The 22,814-nt window shown below is 40.5% G+C and overlaps 1 protein-coding gene across 1 annotated transcript in view; it reads right to left on the bottom strand.

Moving 5' to 3' along the window:
- Positions 1-22,814, bottom strand: part of STAC (SH3 and cysteine rich domain) — a 154,231-nt gene that overhangs the window by 44,953 nt on the left and 86,464 nt on the right. The window contains exons 3-6 of the mRNA XM_079115632.1: positions 17,048-17,148; positions 15,481-15,562; positions 13,941-14,056; positions 6,992-7,070 (exon numbers count right to left, since the gene is read on the bottom strand). Of these exons, the coding sequence (XP_078971758.1) occupies positions 6,992-7,070; positions 13,941-14,056; positions 15,481-15,562; positions 17,048-17,148 (378 nt within the window). The remainder of the gene's footprint in view (positions 1-6,991; positions 7,071-13,940; positions 14,057-15,480; positions 15,563-17,047; positions 17,149-22,814) is intronic.

Genomic DNA, 22,814 nt, shown 5'->3' on the forward strand with positions numbered 1-22,814 from the left:
TATATATATACCATGGATATAATGGCCTCGGTGTTAATTTAGATTTCCCTCTCATTTGGTATCCATGTTAAGAGTATATCATTAGGAAAAGTCTTTTGCTTGGATGTACCAAAATTCGTGTAATTCTATTATTGGATATTATTTTTGTAATACTTAAGTCACTAAACAAGGTCCCAGGCCACATCTTTGTTTCTTCATCTCTGATAGTTACTTTCTTAGGATAAAGTCATAGAGATGGAATTGCAAGCATGTAAGACCTTTTTTAGGACTTGAAGATGTCTTTAAGGTGTATCTGTTACATCCTGCTTCCACACAAATTCCTCTGTGTAGCCAGTGCCCAGACTATAGCTCTCGGCACAGGTGAAGATAGTTTGGTTAGGTGAAGACGCCCCAGTCAACACTCCTGTCCATGGGCCTGGTGTTTTTATTGTACAAAATTTTAAATATTGATTCTGCTTCTATAAGGATTAGAAACACATTTTCTATTTTGACTCCTTCTCGAAGCAGCCTTCGGTCATTGGTATCTTTCTTGAGGTCAGCCCCTAGGAAACGTTTTGAATTTTATTGGTATGATTTTGATGAAGACAGTCTCTGATTTTCTTTTTTCATCTGTTATGTTCTCCCTTTTCGTCGTTGCTTTGTTTCATCTGTTACCTTAAAATTGCTATAGATGGTAGATTTAAAAAAAAATTATTTTTAGTTGTAGATGGACACGAAGCCTTCATTTTATTTATATATTTTTATATGGTGTCAGGGATGGAACCCAGGGCCTCACGTGGGCTAGGAAAGTTCTCCACCACTGAGCGACATCCCCAGCCCCACACAGTAGGTTTTATTATTTAAAAAATCATTCAGGATTCATTGATGTTTGTTTGCAGTTTAATAATTTCCTTTCTTTATTCTGCCTTCTTTGGGTTTATTCTATTTCATTTTCTAACTTCTTAAGTATTATTCTTGAGACTTTATTTTTTAGTAAAATTATTTTAAAGTAAAGGACTTTAGTCACAACTTTATACTATCCCACAAATTATGATGCATAGTGTTTGGGTTATTCCTTAATTTTAAATACATTCTAGTTTTCCTCATGAATTCCTTTGGACACATGAACTTCTAAAAAGTGTGTTTTAACTTATCAATATGACTGGTTTTCCTGGTTATCTCTTTGAGTATTGATTTAATCTTGTTTGTCTTGTAGATAAAAAGATGTGCTCTATATAATGTTAATGACTTGAAATTTGTGAGACTTGTTTTGTGGCCTAGCAGGTGATGTGTTTTTATTACTGTCCCCTGTGTTCTTAAAAAGGACGTGACTCCTGCATTCATTAGATAGAGTGTCCTTTTGAAGTCCCTTAGATGAGGCTTATCACATGTGTCATCAAATCTCTCCATCCATTCAGAGTCTTTTTGTCTATCTGGCTTGCCAATGAGTGAGACATTAAAATTCTGGCTAATAAGAATGTAATTGGATGGAGTTAGAGAATATCATGCTAAGTGAAATAAGCCAAACCCAAAAAACCAAAGGCTGAATGTTTCCTCTGATATGCAGATGCTAATTCACAATAAGGGAGGGCACATAGGGGAGAATAGAGTTACTTTATATTAGGTAGAGGGGAGTGAAGGGAGGAGAAGGGGCGTGGGGGAAGGAATGACAGTAGAGTGAAACAGACATTACTACCGCATATACATGTATGACTGCATGATCCTGCAATATGTACAATCAGAAAAATGAGAAATTACACACCATTTATGTATGATCTATCAAAATGTATAAATGCATTCTATTGTCATGTATAACTGATTAGAATAAAAAATTAATTATAAAAAAGGATGTTAATTTTCCTAATAATATATGTATATATATATACCATAAATATAATGGCCTCAGTGTTAATTTAGATCTCCCTCTCATTTGGTATCCATGTTAAGAGTATATCATTAGGAAAAGTCTTTTGCTTGGATGTACCAAAATTCGTGTAATTCTATTATTGGATATTATTTTTGTAAGTTTACTGTGGGAAGTTTATTTTTAAATTTTTATTTTTTTGGTTCATTGTACACAAATGGGGTATAACTTTTCATTTCTCTGAACACAATATAGAGTCGCATCATTTGTGTATTCACACATGTACATAGGGTAATGATTTTTGTCTCATTCCATTATCTTTTCTTCCCCCTGTGGGAAGTTTTTGAAGTCTGGGTTTAAATTTTTTTTTCCTCCAGAGAGAGCTTACATTTGCCTCTGCTAAATACATGGAAAAATGACTACATTTGGCACTTTAAGTAAATTAAAAAAGAATTTCATATTGTTTTACTTTGCATATGTAGGAAGTATAGATTCAGACCCTAAAACCCAAGTAGGAAGACTTGTTCTTTGCTTCCTTCCTTCCTTCTTCTCTTTCTCACTTCTTCTTCTTTTTTCCCTTTTTCCTTCCTTTCTCCCTCCCATCCTCCTTCCTCCTTTTTTATGTCTCTCTCCTCTACTCCCTGCCCTTTTTCTTCTACTCCACCTGAGCTCAGACTGATGCACACATTCCTCTGGAAGGTATTCTCTTTGTGTCAGCATTTTCCCCAAGGACTTCTCTTCCATCCTGGTACCCTGCACACTACTCAGGTTTCTTCCTCATTGTTCTATGGGGGTCCATTATTATCCACACTGAAGGCTCCAGGTGTGTGCAGAGGAAACATTGGCCTTCGCCTGCTTCTGTCTCTGAGTTCATCTGGATTCATGTTTTCTCATCACTTCTAGACTCTAAGGAATTCTTATTTTGCTGTCAGTTCTGCCAGTGCATTAACAAGAAATTTCTTTAAAAAATTTTTTTCCTAGGAGTGCTAAACTGGGAAAAATTATCTGAGTATCCAACCCTCCATATTGCTGAAAAGAGAATCTTCTATGCTTTTAAAGAGATCATTACCTGGTCTGGATACTAAGTGTGTGTTGAAAAAATACACCATAAATATTTACAACTGCAATTTAGGAATTGTGCACTGGAGAAGGATAAGAACCAGGGGCATCTGTCAACTGAGTAGTTAAAATATCATTTTAGGGGAGAAGGGCGACAACTTTAAATTTGAAATATAGATCCTGTGAATGCTAAAAATGAGAATAAATTTCCCCTTCTGAGCTTGCCTTTTTTCTTTCTGGGCAAAACTTCTTTGCTTAAGTCAAAGTGAGGTAATATTGGGTTTTGTAATATCCTCAAATGGATGTGATTAACCCAGTTCTTTTTGAAGAAAATTTCTAGGAATTTGTATTGCTTATATCCTGCTCTCTCTGTTTCTCTTCCAGGAAAACTATGATCACATACAGTCATACTGAAATGCAATTATCGAAGGCAGTCAGTAACATTATTATTTGACATTTCCAGCTGAGACCTGCAGCCCAGATATTTCTTTTTTTGCTTATTACTTTATTATGAGTGAAGTTTCTAATGGTTAAGCCAAAGGTGAAGACCAACAAAATTTCCACTCTATATCTATGATGCATGCAGGAATTGTGTTAAAAACAATCACTGGAAACACTCAGTCCTTCCCAAGATAATTTTTTAAGAGAGGAAAATAGAGATTGCACTCTTAGATGTAAGGAAGTTAGGATGAATTACATCTGTTTCTAAGGTGGCTTCAGAGATCTGGAAGAAATAACACTTGGGTGAAGTGCTTTTTTTTTTTTTTTTTAGGACATAAATGAAATATGTGATGCAGAACCATTTGCCACTGGCATCCCAGATGCCATTTCTGGAAAGCCAGTCCCTCTTGCCATGACTTATGGGACCCTGAGGAAACTGGACTACATGAGTGGGGGGTGTTCTCCAGTTGTTTCTCAGACTGCATTGATAGGGGATTAAAATCAGTCAAAGGAAAATATTTTGAAGCAAACTGCTGCATAATTAATTCCCCTAGCTTCCAAGGGCACATTGTAAAGAAAGCTATTGCTGATCAAAGGAATTGTTAATAGGTCTCCAAAGCTTTTAAAAACTTTGTAGCTTGCTAAATTCTTTCAACTGATCTCTTTGAATAAGGCTATGAAATTGCCCCTTCACATAGAAGAGATGGAAAACAATCAACTTTGTGTTTTTGAGTGTTACTCTGAAGCTTAGTTTTCTTGTCTGTATGGTATGTGGTGTGTGTGTGTGTGTGTGTGTGTGTGTGTGTGTGTGTGTGAGTGATATTGGAGGGGAGGGAGTCAGATTAAAAGAACTCGAATCCTATTTCTCAAACTTTAATGACTGTATGAACCACAGATCCATATGCAAATTCTGATTCAGCAGGTCCAGATGACCTGTAGATCTGCATTTCTAACAGGCTTCTAAGTGGTACCCTGTTTGCTGGCCCAGGAGCCATACTTTCTCTATGCTGCATCTCTGACCCTTGATGAACTCATGATGACTTTGTCAATAGCAACTATGCTTCATATTGATGATTCCTAAGTGTAGCTCTTCATACCATAAAATCTTTTTAAGACCACCTTTAGAGAAAAATCCTCAGGGTAAGTACTGGACTTAACTACTAGGTGAATGGGTAAGCAGTGACATAGATAGAGCCAGACCTGGATAGCTGAGGCAGACTTAAATGATGGGCATTTGCTGGGTATGAGTCTGAGAAGCCACAGAGAAGATTCCTGACAGACTGGATATGAGGTGTGGGAGGAAATGGAAGCCAGGGCTAATACCAAAGACTCTGGCCCAATGGACAGTTTGCTGGAGTTCACATTTACTGAGCAGAGACAGTTGTGGGACATTTGGGTGGCTGGGAGAGAGCATCAAGAGTCAAGTTTGCGTGCTTTAGCTTTAAGATGCCATTCCACATCCAGAAGGCCATGTTGAGTAGGCTATCAGCATCCGGAGGCAGCAAAGAAGTCTAATGTTAAAGATGAAATTTGGTATCTTCACTGTACAGATGGTATTTACATTTGTTAATTCATTCAAAGATCACAGTGACCCTATGGACTTGGTGTTACTATTATTTTCATGTCAGAGGAGGGGTGATTGAGGAGGAGAGAGGCTAGCTCACTACTTCAAGGTCACACAATCAGTAAGTAAAGTGCAATGTCTGCCTCCAGAGCAGGGATGCACCAAGGACCTAATGTCCAGTTGGTGGGGAGGATGCCATCAGTGGTGTTGGTGTCTTCCCACCATCAGAGGAAATATGAAGGCACTTGGACTGAGTGGCTGGCCAGACTTGAAGCATGAACACGCAAGTCTGGTTTATATAGCAGCCTCTGGTGAGTTCAGTTGCTCAGATACTGAATGCTGAGGTTTCTAACCAAATTATATTGCTGCAACGTCAGATGGACTCGGTCTAGGTGGATCCTTCAGTATTACTGCCTGCTGTGAGGCTCCCCTGGCAGCCGACACCCTCTAATGTGTCTCTCTAATGGCACCGCTAAGTGCTCAACCAATGTTTGCATCCATCTAAAGTACTGTTTTCCCTGTGTGATGCTAAAGAATCCTTACCCTCGCAGTGAGCTTTAGCAGATGTGTGTGGGCTTGGCAAGGGGGGCCATGGTGAGTGCTGATGCTTATTTAGGAAGGAGAGTCACAGGGGTAGCTAGACACATGGTGCTTTATGGGACCCACACAGACACAGTCCTAACTAGAGAAGAGACATAAATGAATTCCCAGAGCTAGGCAGTGGAAGTGATATTTCATAAGATGCTGCTGCCAAAGCAGCAAGGCAGTATTGATTGCAACACTTCTGCCTGCAGGAGGGTGACTAGTCAAGTGGAACATCTACCCAAGGCAGCACAGCTCCATGCTTGGCAGGCAGGGACTGGAGCCTGGAGGAGCTCACATCTGCCACAGGAATGCTCCCAGCTCAACACAGGCCAGGACCTGCGGCCTGGCTAGATTGTGAGCAACCTGAGGACAGGTTTTATGATTGCTATATTTTTGCTGGTGATTGTAAATGCTTCATAAACATTTTTTTTTTTTTTTTGATAACTGAGTGAAGTTTAAATGATGGTGGATGTCAAAAATGACTTGGAGAGAATGTATCTGTAAGGGCTTGGTTGTGTGTCTTTAATCTGTTCAAGAGGTGGTTCTTTCTTGATATTAATGAACAATACTATGCATGTGGCATTTAGTTAATGTTTTAGAAATTACTGTATCAAGGGCTTAAGCTATTAGAGGATTATATAATATTAACTAAGAATGTTTGGATTATACCAGTTTTTTTGGTTTTAGTTGTCTCTGTTAGGGAGGGAGCTGAGGGTGAGGACCAAGCTCCCCTTGCTGACACCACCCCCTCACCTGTTTCAGGTACTTTGGATGTAGCACAAAGCTCTGTAGCATGGTTTTCTAATAGAAGCTATGACAGGGAAGGAAATAACACATTCATAGAAAGGTCTGGAAGTGACTCCTGAGCCTCACTATGGCTAAGTCATAAGGTAGAACTCGAGGAGATGTAAGAATCAAGTGATTGCAATTGACCGGAAACTATGCCTAGTTTCCTTCCAGAATATTGAAATTCGATTTTCCAGATTGGATTCTAGAGTGTTATGGCTTGGATGTGAAGTATCCCCCAAAAGCTCACATGTGAGACAATATAGGAAGGTTCAGAGGAGAAATGATTGGGTTGTAAGAGTCTCAGCTCAATCGGTGAATTAATCCCTAATGGGATTAATTGTGGTAGGGTGTGGCTGGAGGAGGTGGGAATTGGGGTGTGGCTATGGGGTATATATTTGGTATCTGGAGAGTGGAGTCTCTGCTTCCTGATGATGCCAGCTGCTTCCCTCTGCCACACTCTTCTGCCATGATGTTCTGCCTCACCTCGAGCCCCAAGGAGTGAAGCCAGCCTTCTATGGACTAAGATCTCTTAAACCATGAGCCCTCAAATAAACCTTTCCTCCTCTACAATTCTGCTGGTCAGATCATTTAGATCACAGCAGCGAAACAGCTGCTAAAGCTAGCACAGAAAGGGAGGGGGCTGGAAATTGACTTTACCTAAACCCTGACTAATGCATTCACATTTGTGCCAGGACAATTCTCTCACTCACCGCTGTTGCTGCGTTTCCTTAGGTCATACCCATCTCCTGGCCCATCAGTTTCTTCAGGAACCTCCACGAGATCTGAAGTCTTGAAGGAAAGAGGAAACAGCATAGAATGAGCAACGCTCTATCAGTGGGCCAATTGAGCAATGGTTTTTATGTCAGTAAAAGAGCTGAGGTGGAATTTGCACAAAGCCTAGGAATCTAATTATTACTGTATTTTCCAATGGCTAACTTCAGGGAAGCTTTGTGTCCCTTCTTGGTCCTCATGTACCTCCCTCCAGGCTCAGGTTTGACCTTGTTAGGTGCCCAGTGAATGCTGGATGAGCTTCTTCCCAAGAAGAGACAACAGAGAGAAATCAGAATTCCTGCCCATATCCTGTCACTTAAAAATTTCAATGAAACTATAACTCTTTGAGTGGGTGAGCTTTAAATACTAATTATAGAGAACCAGACGCACTATGGAAGGATGACTACTTAGGTAAGAGTGAAGTGCTATTTATGTTGCTGCAAAAATAAATTATTTTTGTAATATGTATTCTGTCTTTTTTAAATAAGAGAAGGCATAGTCATTCTTCCATCTAGGTTTCAGAAATGATAATGACAGAAGTGGTGGCATTCCAAATAGTTATTAACCATGTGCTGTTTTTAAGTATTTTGCATGTATCATCTCATTTATTCTTTGTAATGATGCTAATACAGATCCATTATTCAGGTAGAAATCTGAAGCCCAGAAACAGTGATTCTCCTGGAGATGCCATGACTAATAAAAAGTGGAGGTGGGGTGGTGAGCCCCCGCAGTGCCTCCAGAGTCTGACTCTGAAGCACTGCACTCCATCCGATGATATGCTGGCTGCCTGGGCTGGTGAGAGCCTTTGGGGTCATCACATTGTGTGTGGTATGAAACTGGTCATGGCCATGGAAACTGGAACATGGGACTATGCAGGTGCTACTCCAACCTGGTGGTTAAATCTTTACCAGCACACCACTTATGGACTCTTTCAAAAGGTCGGATGTCCCAGCTCCTGACTACCTCTTCCAAGAGGATGAGAAAAGTCACATTCTAAAAAATAATTTGTTTACATGTTATTGGTGTGGAACAAGTTAAATTCACCTTCCTCTTTTCCTCCTCTCCTCATCAGCTCTAGAGCACTTTAGCACCATCCTCCAAGACAGATTTTTGTTAGAGTTTAGCTTGAAGATTTTTTTTTCCAGTTTACTTTCATAATACATCAGAAGGAAACAAAACAAAATACAAGGAAAAAAAAAAAAAAAACCCAACAACCCAGTACAAGGTCCTCATCGTTCATACCCTGTTCTTTCTGAAGTTCATGATTTCTGCACAAAAGTGCTTTGCAGGGAATTTCATTTATTTTAATTTAATCTTATGAAACTGAGATTATTCACAAACTAACCAGAATATTTTTTAAAGTGTACTTCAAAAAAAAAAAAAAAAACAAAAAAAGAAAAAAACAAAACAAAGCCTCCCCCAACCATCAAGCTTTTTATATTCTAGAACATTTGAAAACGTATTAAAGAAAACATGACAATTTGGAAACAGCCAGGCAGTGACTTCTCAACAATGTAGAACAAATGCCTCTACAGCCTTGGAAGAAAATAAACCTGTGGAACAGAGCTTCGCTATGTGGGAATGTGTTAGCTTTAGGACATAACAACATTAAAGAATGGCCAGGGACTGAAGTTCATTATCAGTGGATCCTGCAGGAAGGAAGCGAAATCATTTTAATGTGCCAATCAATTGTCTCTGTTTTCTTCTACTGAGGCAAGTTGGACTCTGGGAAAAGAGTGAAGTGACAGATACTTAAGTACAATTTGACTTTTCTTTGTCTCCCTGCAGTTTTCAGAACAATGCCTTCAATAAGCAAAACTCCAGCAAATATTTACTGATGGAATCAGTCCCCGAATAACTGGACAGTGACGAATGACACCCTATTGACAACCAGAAAGTGCTTTTTGCCCCTGAAATCAGTTTATAGGGTCCAAATGTTGCTAGGAACAATGCTATTTTAGAGATGAAAGCACACTGGGCATCTTTCAGTTGCTCCTCTGATGGTTTTGCTGCTCCTCAGGGTCAGCCAAAGATGGAGGTGGAAGTGTTCATTGCGAACTACGGAATGTGTCTGAGGATGTCTCCGTGTCCTAAGATCAGCAAAACGCAGAACCGCAGGAGCTGTTAGCCACCTACTCCTTATATGGATAGTTCTAGGTCATCTCTGGGGAGGCTCCTCTTCAACCTTGCCTCTCTGGACTGACTTTCCATTTACCTTTTCTCCAATGCTGGCCTCTTATAAGGGTGGGAAATGCTTATGCTGGAGTGGAATGAGGATATATTGACTCTCACCAGAGACGGGAGAGAATGCAAGTCTGCTCAGAATGCATGTCAAAGTGGACAGAGGTCTCTCTGCTCTGGTCAGTGTTATTTGTACTTTTCTTTTGGCTAGCTGGGTGGTAGCTACAAAAATTCTTGACTGGTAGAGGGACAATGGGTCCCTCACATGTACAATGGGGTGCAGGCTGCAAGCCAGCTCTGGGGGACTTTGGGGGAAGCCACTCATTGGCAGCACTGGTCCTTCTCACTCCCTTGAGAAAGGTGTAAGTGGTTGGGTTTGGCAGATAGCTATCATCCTTTGATCTCTTTTCCAAGCCTTAGATCCAGTCTTCTGGTTGCTGTAAGAGTGTGATTCCAAAGTTGTCCACACAGAGAGCAACTGCAAATATGACAAGGAAAGACGAAGGAGCTGGCAGGGCTGATTTCCTTGGAAGCAAACTTAAGTACTTAATTCAGATTTACTGCCAGCTTTAAGTCCTTCTCAGAAGTTTAGAGAGTTTGGTGAGGGTGCTCGTTCACTTGTTCATGCACCACATATTTAGTAAGAAATTACAATGGACAGTCACTGCATAGATCAGTGGTTTCTCTAGATTGCTGATGAAACTCACATAGGCCCACACCTATCCCTCTGCATTGTTATAAAGTTCCCCAGTGAGTTCTGATGCCCACCAAAGTTTGAGAATCACTGCTATAAGGCATTGGAAATAAAATACCAACAGAGCCCTTGTATTTAAGCAGCTTAGTCTTAGTGGAAGAGGTGACTGGAAAAGGGAGAGAACAATTAAACAAGAAAGTAAAAATTACTAAGTATTATATAAGTCAGAGATTAACAAACTGACAGCTATGGGAGAACAGGGAAGAGGTGACCGGCCAAAGCAGGAAACTCAGGGGGATGTTATCTGCAGAGTTAGAGAACACACGTGGGTGAGTAGGCAGAGCGTGGCTCTCCAGAGAACTGTTCCTGGAGCTTGGCTGTGAAAAACAAAGTGTTATGTGAACCCGGGAGGACCCTGAGGTCTGTCTTCAGGAGTCCCTTACTAATTCTTCCCAATTCTTCAACCATTTCTCAAGCGCCCACTATGTGCCAGAGACCCTGTCAGGCCCTGGTGTAATGAAGTAAATAAGGAAGAAGGCCCTGATGTATAGCTACTCAGTATCTAGTTAAGGAAATTGATGCAAAAGAAGATAATTACCGTGCAATTAAGTATGTCCAATAAGAAGGGAGCTCTTGAAGGCTTGTGGAAGGAATGACTTTTCATGCTTGCAGGGGTCTGGAGACTTTATTTGATAGAAATCAAGTTATATCTTAAAGAATGGCAACTGTGGGGAGCAACACATTCTAAGATGTGCTGTCAAGAGCAAAGTGGATTTTTAGGGTATGGATAAGCCCAGTAGCATGGGAACTTGCATGTGAGAAGTTAAGTGTGATGTGGACCCCGGAGGATCCTGGGGCCATCAAGAGTCTCTTCCTGATTCTTTCTCATTCTTTGACCATTTTTCAAGTGCTCATGTATATCAGTCATGCTGAGGAGTCTGGGCTTTGTCCTTCTAGCAGAAGTGACTCAATAGAATGTTTTAATTAGAAAAACTACACATGTTTTTAAGGGTTGATAAAGCTTGAGATGCTGCTAAAAGTAGACTCAAAATGAATAAAGTAGCATACATATTTCTTGATAACAATCTGGGTGAGAGATAAGTTTCAAATCCTGAGAATTGGTGACAGAGAAGAAGGGCACTTAGAATACATATTTCTGAGTTCTGCTTTATGGGATCTAATCACCAATGGAGCATGAGTGTAGTCTGGATGTGCTCATGTTGTGGTATCTGTAGGACTGGCATGGTGCTTGGGTAAGAAGTTAGGACTCGAAATAGCTAAGCTTAAGGATGATGGTTGGAAAAGAGAAATGTGAAGATCAACCAGGAAGAGCAGGTAGAATAAGAAGACCAAGTGAAAGCAGATCCCTGGGAAAAGTCCAAATTAAAGAGCAAGTGGAAGATGGGTCAGAGAAGAAGAGCTGAGCAGAAGAACACAGCAGAACCTTGGGGAAATCATGGGTTTCCAACAGAGCCCGGGCATGGGCCCTGTCAAAGAGGGGCTTTGGAAAATGCTCTCTTCAAATCCTTGTGAATTACACCCTTGTTTAAATTCATAACTCAGGTTTAAAGGAAATCCAGCTAAGACTTACATGTTCAGTGAACATAAAGCAGTAACAACTTCCATTTATTCAGTGCAAATTATTCCAAGCTCTATGCTAGACACATTATGTATATTATTATATAATAGCAAATACTTTATGGTGTTATTATTATTATTGTTACTATTATTCTATTATTATTATCTCACCCATGTAACCATAACAAATTTATATAGAGCCATGCATCACTTAGTGACAGGGATATGTTCTGAAAAATTCATTTTGTCATTGTACGAAGATTATTGAGTATACTTCCACAAAGCTAGGTGGTATAGCCCATATGCCTAGGCAATATAGTGTAGCTTATTGCTTCTAGGTAATAAACCTGACCAGGATGTCACTGTACTAAATACTTTAGTCAATTTTGATACAATGATAAGTATTTGTTTATCTAAACAGAGAAGATGCACAGTAAAAATACTAGGCAATAAGAATATCTTTTTAGCTTTGCTATAATCTTATAAGACCACCATCATATATGTTGTCTGTCATTGATTCAAATGCTCTTATATGATGCATGAATATAAATTCTATCCCTATACATTTATTTTTTCCCCAAAATCACATTTAGCACCATTTTTATTATTCTTTCAATACATGAATTAAACTTATCTTCTGAACTACCAAATGATAATGATCTCCTCTTGTGAAGATCATAAGGATTCAGGTATCTTAAACTGTCACAAATTGTATCCTCACTGCTTTGAGGCAGTGTCTACTGAAACTAAACATTTCCAACTTACTATAAAATCCTTCAGCTTTCATGTGACACGGTTATTGTTAACATAGGACACATATATATCCCATGTTCTTATTCTTAATAAAATGGCATAAGGCATATAAAGGTATATTTTATGTTAAATATACCTTTAACTTCAAAGAGAACTTTAACTTTCTTCTTTGTTGGTTTTTCAAAATGAGTTGTGAATTCTAAGGGTGTGGAGCCATGTCCTCCTCTCCTTTTGTGTCCCTGACAGTGTTAGTAAACTCAGGCTTTTCATTTGTGTGTGTTGAATAGGAAAAAAACAAAACAAAACCCTAATTAGCATAAATTTTAGGCATGAGCCAGGAAAAAAATTAACGATTATTTTATAATAATTTGAGTGAGAGAAATCAGTGGAGTTCCTGAAGAACAGAGCTTTCAGTGAGTTTAAAGATGGCTTCTAGAATGACATGTGTCATCAGAGGACCCGTAAACCCACCTACCTGCAGGCCTGATCTACATTCCTGCACTGCCTGGAGTTTCAGGCTATCTTATGAATAGACCTGCAGCCAGTGAGGGAGCTGCCTTAACTTAGCCCCTGGGAATGCCCCCAGTGGTGTGGTCTGCTTCTTCCTCTCCTCCTCTAGTCACCTGATGATGACCCAGTCAAGCAGACCATTTGGAGACTCATCTGTGTCTTGCCCTAATGTCTCCATCCTGCAGGGGCTGCAACAATGAGACTGGTAAACTTATGCAGGCCCTCCTGAATGGCTGCGTGCACTGGAAGGTCCTTGCCTCTTTTTAGGAGGGATGGTGGCTTTCCGCAAGGGCTGCAGAGTGGTGTGGCATCTTAGACCATTTATAGAAGTCATGAATGGGACAACCAGAAACAGGGTGGGCACAGAAAAACATTGAACAGTTGGTTTAGATCAGATAAAACAGAAGAGGTCTTTAGGAGGGTGAGTGTGCCTTGGAGTGAGGTTCCAGAGTCACAGGTTGAGTACTTCTGGGAGGACTGTTTTTCTGTGAAATCGAGGGACATACCCTGTCTTAGAAGGGAGTGGGGAAATGTGAGAAACAGCTATCTTATGAAGCTGGAAGGAGAACTTCAAATATCCAGACCTTTTCTGTTTGAGTCAAATATTTCTTTTCTTTTTCTTTCCTTTTTTTATTTTTTTATTTTATTTTTTTGGTACTAGGGATTGAACCTAGGGGTGCTTTACCACTGAGGTCCATGCCCAGCAGTACCACCCCACTTTTTATTTTGAGACAGGATCTTACTAAGTTGCTTAGGGCCTCATTAAGCTGCTGAGGTTAGCCTTGACCTTGGTATCCTCCTGCCTTAGCCTCCCCAGTTTATAGGTGTATCCTACCACATTAGGTTCAGCCAAATATTCTTAAGTGTTGGCTGAAAGACCTTCTAATATTGGTGAGAGGATAAAAAAAATAGCAGGTGAATGGGAAAAGTCGTGAGACCAAGAGAATGTTCTTTGAGCAGAAAAGTAAAATGTGCTCCGGGTGTTGACAAGAGAAAGTTAGCCCTTAGTGGCCCAGAGCACTTTGGGTTACCCTTTGGAGGTGACCTGACTCCCAGAAGACCCACTCTCATGGCTCATTCAGATGAAATCCCTCACACCTCACACTGCCGTGCCTGAGGCTGGCCCTGCCCAAGACACCATGGGTGAACTGAGGGGAAAAGAGGACAATTACAGAGGTCCTGTGTGGTGAATCAGAGCCACTGCCAGAACTGCCCTTCTTCGTTCTCTGGGCCAGGGAAGTGCCAAAGCGAAGGGTCTCGTAGACAGGGTCCACCTTATTGCCACAGGCTGCAACAGAAGAGAAAGCTCATCTGAGAAAGCTCACCTGAGAGCACCCACCCTGCCAATCACACACCACTTCTCCAAGAAGTAGGTTCTTTGCAGCAGACCTGCCAGTCCCTGGGAAGATCGAGCTTCCCTCAGAGATGTGACGGCCACACCACTATGTACACATTCCCCATGGCACCCAGAACTTCCAGCTAGGACTCTTTTGCAACTTTTCCTGAGTGATGGGTTTTCCTCTTTCATGATCCATCCCCAGAGCTCCAGAGACCAGTTCGCTCTAGTGGGAGGCTCTGCTCGCTGGGTACAAATTCTTGAGACACAGTGTTTGCAGCAGGAGGCAAGTGTTTTCAAAGGGATTTGAAATTACCAGGCTTCATGAATTTCTAATTAAAAGGTTTCCAGTTTATAACTTTCTACTATAAAACCTGTTCTGCCAAAAGGGGTGAAAATAGGCATCAAGAATTTTAGAGACAGAAAAAAAAAAAAAAAAGAAGAAAACTGAAAGATTATAAAAGAAGAAATGTAAGCCAGAATATCTATACATATAGGGCATTATTTAGGTCCTTATTAAAGAATAATTGATATTCCCTGATTTCCTACTTTATACTTATTGGTTTATAATATACTTACTACGTATCTATTCTTATCTACCTACCTATCCATCTATCTACCTACCTCACAACATCTATGAAAACAGTGACTGCCCGTCTAACTTTGTAGGATCTGACAGTTCCAGTTATTTGTGCAGAGAACAGTGGGCCACCAGCTCAGCACAGGTCTTTGGGAAGCTGTGTCCCATGCTCTTGGCACTCTTCCATGCTGCTGATGAAAGCATATCAGTGGCCTTTGGGACTTGGGTGTTTTTCAAACTTCATCAGGGAGTGGATGAAAGTTTTCTGGAGAATTTGGTCTACCACCTGTTTCCCCTCCAGCAAAAGAATTAGAACCCAAGCATCCACCAAACAAAGACAGCCACTGTTTTTTTTTTTTTTAATTTAATTTGTTCTTTCTAGATACGCAGTAGAGTGTATTTTAACCCATTATACTTATATAGACCAAGTATCACTCTTTCTAGTTAGGATCCCATTATTGTGATTGTGTACCATGTGGAGTTACATTGGTCGCCTATTCACATATAAGGATGGGAAAGGTGTCCAATTAATTCTATTCTTTTCTATTCCCATCTCCTCTCCCTTCCCTTCATTCCCCTTTGTCTAGTCCAATGAACTGCTAATCTTCCCTTCTCTTGTTGTGGGTTCGCATCCACATGTCAGAGAGAACATTCTGCCTTTGATTTTTTGAGAGACTGGCTTATTTCACTTAACATGATATTCTCCATTTCCATCCATTTGCAGCCCTTGGAGGACAGCAGCCATTACTGACTTTGCTGCTCAAAACCCAACTCAACTGGTCAATGTCCAACTCACCAATGGGCATAACTTCTTTAATGCATCCAAACTGTTCATGTATGAGCAAGGGGGAGCTGTAGTAACGCCGAAACCCCTTTGGCTGGAGAGAGAATAAGAAAAAGGAGGGTCTTAATGTCATCAAAGAAATGGAGAAAATCACCTGCATTCCCAAAATAAAACAAGTTGGTTCCTCCCTTTAAGATGCTGACTTATCCTATTAATTCTTCACCACTAAAAAGGGGAGTGGGGAGGAGGAAAGAGATGGCAATAAGCAAGTTATGCTACATCCAGACAGCAAGTTCCTGCCCTAGACTTCGTGTCCTTCTTCTTCTCTGCCTGCTGAGCACTGCAGCTTCTGCTGTGTGCAGTGTCCTCATTATCTCCCAGGACAAAGGGATTGCCTTGCATTCTTTCACCACAGTTTATTATTGTGCTTTATTAAATTCATAAAATCCTGGGCATGAGAAGGTAGACCCAAAGACCTAAAGGCGTATCTGAAGAGTTTTCCTCAGAATTGTTTCCTTTCTTTCTGCATTCTGTTCTGTTTTTCTGATCTCTCATCCATGATCTTTGCCTTGGTTTGTAGGAACCACCGTTGGAGAAGGAGGAGGGGAACAGATGAAAATGGAAGGGATTTGAGAAAAGAGGACACTGTCAGTCAGAGCAAATGGATACACTTTGTAAGAACCTGGACTTAGAATTCCCATTGTTAGAAGGGAACTTGGTGGCCTGGTTTCTACTAAATCCCAAGATCCTCTCCAATGTTCCTGGCAAGAGGTGTTCTCCTTTGAATACTGTCGATGGCAGGAAGGTGACAGGAACATTCCTTAGCCCTGAAGGCAGGTCTTTGGTGACATTATATCTGAGTGTCAAGCCTACTGATCCTAAGTCTTTTCCACAGAGCCAGAAAAGATGATGGCACTACTCTTCTATGTGATGGTCTTACATTTTTTGAAGACAGTTGTTATGTTCCATTGATTTATCCTCTATAGTAGACACCATCGGTACAATTCTTTGGCCATCCTAGTTTCAAATACCCTCAGGCATGCTCTGGGTTGCTTTCTATCAGTGTGGAGCACCAGGACTGAAGCCCGCACTCCTGGTATGATCAGCCCAGAATGCCAAGACCATCCGATATTTCTTCATTTGGCCAATATGGCAGTTAAAGAGTTATTACTCTGTTTCCCTTTTGTGGAGAACTGGCTTTAGTTCTCTTTTGACACAGAGTCGACAGCCAATTAGGCACTAGGATAACTTAACAAATGACAATTAGTTGCTTGAGACAAAGGGGGTACCTGGGGTGCATGACTTCTACTTTGAAAACCTGGACAGTCCCAGGATAAAGGATTTGCAGTGCTAACACTGAGAAAGCCCCAACCTGGGAAAAGTTAGTCACACTATTAAAGACCCTGACTCCTTTCCAATGTATAGCATTTGTCTAGAGGGTTGACACAGCTCCACCTCTTCTTTATGCTAATTAGGGAGCCACGTGGCAGGGAAGTGATTCTGGGGTGACTTCAGGGCTGTGGAAGAGTTGGAGTTGGGGCAGGGAGTTCTGGGGCTCCCTGCTGGCATGAGCCCTTACCAGCTTGCCCATGCACCGCTGGGGTGCTAGGCCATCTGTGCACCTGTGGTGGATGCTCATCTTACAGGCTTTGCAGCGCAGTCCGTGCTTAGCGTTTGTTCCTGTCAGGCACAGGGCAAACTTTGGTTAGGATGCAACCTACCCTTTCCTACCCTACCAGTCTAAATCACTGAGAAAGATGTTATTCCTAAAACCAGGATGTTCTTTCTTATGACTTTTTCATGTAACTTCCAAAATGAAAAAAAGACCGTCTCCCACATTTTCTACCTAAGGTATCTGCTCTGGTGTCCCTCCACTTCTTTTTTCTCTTAATCCAAATGAGCAAAATCCACTTTTGGTACTCTTCAGGTAGGTCACCCGTTTTTACTTTCCTGTGTCTTACTGAGTAGGACAGGTCCTGACATTTTACCCATTCTTGCTTACCTTCCTATCACAAGGTCTGAGGTCTTGGAAAAACTCAGGAAAAGGACTGATACAGGGGAAATGGCATAGTCTGTGTGAAAGGGGTGTTGATGGTCTCCTGCAGTAGGGGACAGAGGACTCCATCAGATACCAACCCCTGCCTGGGAAGAGAGGAAGAGGAGGTGGGTGGCAACAAAATCACTGCTGCAGTGAGCCACTTAACTTCCTGGAACAGGGTGCCATTATGGGGCCACAAGAAGGAAGGCTGAGGAGGAGAGGCAGAAGCCATCTTGGCAATTTTAGTGCTGTACCAAGGCCCCAGGCTGAGGCAATGAGAGGCAATGGAAGGCCAGACAAAGGTGTGGAGTATAGGAGCCGTAGAAAGATGGCAGTAGTGCTGGGCACCTGCAGTCATGGTTCAGAATGGGCTGGATGAGACCAGGAGGTGTTAAAATGGAATGTGTTCTGCTTCCACATATTCCAGGACAAGGATATGCAGAACAAGAGGTGCCATCTGCTCTGACATACCAAAATGAGGTGGCAGGCCCTTGTGCAGGCCTCAAAATGAGGTGCCAAAATAGATTCTACTACTCTTAAATGACCAAGCACCTCAAGTATATTAGAAAAGAGGACAGAAGGTGGGACAGTGGAGAGAGGCTCTCTCTGTGGAGCTACTGAGGCACTACTAATCTCATCCCTCCTCCTCTACCAGAATGAGAAGAGAGGTACTGCCTTGTGGTTTCCAAAAGAAATCTTCAAGGAGACCATTTTAAAAACTTGGCCTGTGTCCTTTGGAGTTGGTGTGACATGAGGCCATGGCCATACCCAGGCCTGGGGAAGTCTTAAGGTAGAAGACATGGGTGACAAGATGTCCTTTTAGACAAGGCTGGCACTCTGAACGCTTGTGTGAGGTAAAATGGCATGATAGGACAGATGTGGATTATGCAGATGGTGGCCAAGAAGACCACCTGGAGTGGCAGTGGGTCTCTAAAAATGTAGTCTCTAGGGTGGAAATAGCAGAATGAATATGATCACAGAATGAGAGATCTGGGTCCACAGGCACCCAAGTATGGCAACTGACCACAGGTCCACAATGAGGATATCCCAAGATCACTTTAAAACCCACCACCTTCTCCACCAATGCGCCCTCGTCCCCTTCCTCTGTTGTTTTACCTTTTATAACCCAGTGTATATACAGTGGCCAAAGTAGTCTTTTTATAATTTAATCACTTCTTTCTTTTGCTGAGACATCTTTGAGCAGGTTCTTCCTGTCTTTCTGATGTCATTCAAAATGTTGACCAAGGAGGCCAAGCATGATTGGGTGGGTGCCCACCTTTGACTTTGTCTCAGGCCAACCCCTCTCGTTCACTAGGTTTTAGCCACGTGGCCTACTTTTAGTTCCTTGAAGGCATAAGTTCTTTAATTCCTCAGGGCCTTTACACCTAGGCCTTCATATGTTTGGAATGCTGTTTCTACTATTCTTCTTAGGGCTAAGCGATGCCTTATATTTGCATCTCTTGTCTTTCTTCAGTCAGGATTCCTGAAAAACATTTTTTGTCTCTCCAGTCTAAATTGGATTTTTCCTATTATCCTTCCTCCCAGGATGCTGTGGTTATCTTTTATAACATTCATCACTATCACTATTTGTTTGAGAATTTGTCTCTGTCTTCCTCTGGACTGCAAACTCGGTGAGGCTAAGAACCGTGCCTGTTCATTTGCCATTGAGCATGATGCCCGATAAACATGCATTAAGTAAATTAACGAAAACATTCTTTCATCCTCACTTATGCAGCGAAACAATGATCTGAGGTAGTTATTGAAACTGATTCATCAACAACATAGAAAAAATATTCAAGAGCTAGAGCTCCATCTGCATTTCTAAATACAGATGTAATTCTAAGGACCAGAAGCCTCGAGGGTATTTTTGAATGATTTGCCACAGGTCGGATTAGGTCTTCCCTATTTTCACTCTTGCACTGCTTGACCCTAATATTTCCTCCCATTCTTTTAGGTTGTTTAACCTACATGGAGATGAAGTTGGGGTTAGTTCAATGATTTTAAAAAAAAGGGGGGAGTGCAAAGCCTGAAATTCACCTGGGAAACGTCAATGGGCAAATCTTTGAACTAGAAACCCTTTTGCGGTGTTACCCGAATTCTCCCTTTGGGAAGGCACTGTTTAATACAAAGCGTGTCTGCTGATGGAAAGCTGAGGTGACATATACACACACCATAAATTACTGGGTAGGTGTACTTGTTCATAAATATTGGTTGGAAAGTCCCTTTTCTTTTTGAGACTAATCACTTAGCTGAAAGACTGCCATGTTTTCATAAGACTAGATGTGAAAAGTAATGACTTATTTTTTATTTTCAAATTAGAGAATGCTATTTGTGCTCTATGTGGAAAGGTAAGTAGAAACTTCAAAGATGAAAGTTGTTTCATTGTGTGCTGGACTCTGGAAGAGTATCATTATATATTAAGGTAAATTTTCCTTTAAACCCAAAAGCAATGATTTCAGTTTTCCATGTCTGTTGTCATACACTCCACTGTTTTGTGTGAGTCAGACCACCAGCAATTATTTTGTTTTAGGTATTTCAATTTCCACTGTGGAATAACAAAAGTGATTGAAGAGGAGAGCTCATGTTCTGAAGTTCAGAGAATAGTTCAAAGGAATGATTCACATCACAGCAGTGACATTAGTTTACTCTAGCAAGACACAGAGAAGCCATGGTCTGACTTATTTTGTTACTTGTGACTTTCATCAAAAGTACATTGTATTATGTGTGCCTTAGGCCTGAGGGGGAGAACAACCCTCAGTTTTAAATTTGAATATGTCTAGTACTGGTTCTTTAAATTTAAAAGAATTGCAATATTTCCGGATCAGCTATCTCATCACCAAATGGGAACAGTCTACCTACCTCAGGCTGCTAATAGAATACTCTCATACTACAGATGCTCCTTCACTTATGATGGGGTTATATCCTAAGAAACTCATTATAAGTTGAAAATATTAAGTAAAAAGTGTGTGTGGTGCACTTGACCTACCAGAAAACACAGTTCAGTAGCACAGTACACTGAAGAGTATTGGTTGTGACCATGTGGCAGACAGGGAGCTATGCCTTACTACTGCTGCCAGAATCACAAGAGTAATACATAGTCTATTATTAACCAGGCAAAAGATCAGATTTTGAACTACGGTTTCTATTGAATACATGAGGCTTTCACATCACAAAATTAAGAACTCATAAGTTGAGCTATTTGAAGATTTGAAGTCAGGGACTGTATATATATATATATATATATATATATATATATATATATATAACAAATTGAGTAGGTTTAAATGCTTAGAAATAAAGATGTCACTGGATTTTGGGTAAAAAAATGGTGGACTGATCATTTCCCATTTATTCATAACAAAACCTCACTAAAGTTACAGTCAAGGTATTAAAAGAAAAAAATGGCACAGACTCCAAAGAATGAGTTTACTTAGAAGAGTGGGCAGAGTAGAAGAGAGTTGAACATATATTTCGGAGATAGAAAGCAAGTGACAGTATGGTAAGCACTGTAATAGAAGATAACATTAGCTTTCCCAAAGCAACTTGGAAACTAGAAGCCCAGGGAACTTTGAAAACTGTCAAATTTCCAGGTTCTGAGAGAAAATGTTTTTCACCCCAGAATTTTATACCCAGCCAAATAATCAAACACATGCAAAGGTTGAATAAATACATATTTAGGGTTTTAAAATGCTTACTTTCCACATGATCTTAAAAAAATTGCTGGAGAATGTTCCTTAGAAGAGTGAGGGAATGGGGCTGGGGAGATAGCTCAGTTGGTAGAGTGCTTGCCTTGCAAGCACAAGACCCTGGGTTCAATCCCCAGCACCACAAAAAAAAAAAAAAAAAAAAAAAAAAAAAAGTGAGGGAATAAATCAGAAAAGAGAATATCAGATCTAGTGTACAACAGAACTGACAAAGAGGAGAGGTAAATTAATTATATGCCCATATGATAACTCTGCAATTGCCCTCAAGTGGAGCTGCAAGAAGGCAGTACACTGAAATAAAAAAAGGGGGGGGGGACTTAAAAGTTTATTGATTATTTTGAGGTTTGAATATTATAAGAGATTTGGCATTTGAGAAATCTGGGGAAGTATTTGAAAAGAGGATAGATGCATGAAAAATTAAGTAGGTAAAAAGGCAACATCAATATGAGGAAAGTAAAATGTAAGGAAAGACAATCATACTGTAGCACTTGAGTTAGAAATTAACAGTCGTCATACATAGTGCATAAATTGACCATCTAGTTAACACAAAATTGTGATAAAACTACTTGGTGAGAGGGAGCAAGGGAGCAAAGATTGTGATATAACTCTTCTGGAAAGGCCACAAGGAAGGGAAGAATAATAGGTGGTGCTGTTGGTCTGAGAGCTGAATCCTTATCTTTTATGGCAGGAAGACAATAAATGTTTGATTAATCAATAAATAGCAGCAGAGCACAACATTTAGAACTATTGACATAAATTCAAGGGGAAACAATTGAGGTGAAAGTGGCTGCCTTTTAGAAGGGAATCTGGAAAGGGACAGGCTCCATTGTAGTGCTTTCAGTACGACCTGTCTTCAAACTATTCTCATACAGCACTGTGAAACAAACAAGCAAAATAAATAAAAAGGAAGTCTGTGGAAACAGGGTCAAGTTGGTCCCCTGGAATGATGTGACTCCTGGCACGTGGTGATGGAGGCAAAGTGTGGGGCCAGTTATTACATCATCATCAATTTTTCCCTGGACCTTTGAAGTTCTGGGACAAATCTGAGAGTTTTGTGAATTACAGTTGAAAATTAAGAATGTTAGTCACAATGTTCAAATGGAGTTTGGAATGGACCAATGCAAGTCAACACAGCACCCATTAGGTGTCAGGTTCTGGGCTGCTTCGTGAACATGGTATCTTTCACCATGTTGAATAAGTGAGCTGTCCATAAAAAAACCAAATATTGAAGCCCTAGAACATTAAGTCAACACATATGCTGGGAGAAAAATTTGAAGAATTTTTCTCAAGGCTGGTGACTCTACTACATTAGATGACATACTCCTGTTTTCTTGTTAAATGGAATTTATTACATATGTATTTTAAACAATTGACCAGACTAATTTTGATAAGATTTTGCCATTTGGACATTGCTTAGCCCTCAGTCAAATTTCATTTAATGTCAAAGTTAAAGATAAAACAATGCTTTACAATTTAGATCTCTTAACTACAGAAGCAATTTGGAGAATGAAAAAAAAATTGTGTAAGAAAGTATTTAATGAACAGCAAACTAATATCTAGTATATTTGCAGTTTGTACAATCATAGAATTACTCATATAATATA

Source organism: Sciurus vulgaris (assembly GCF_902686455.1).
Source record: "Sciurus vulgaris genome assembly, chromosome: 16".
Lineage (NCBI taxonomy): Eukaryota > Metazoa > Chordata > Mammalia > Rodentia > Sciuridae > Sciurus > Sciurus vulgaris.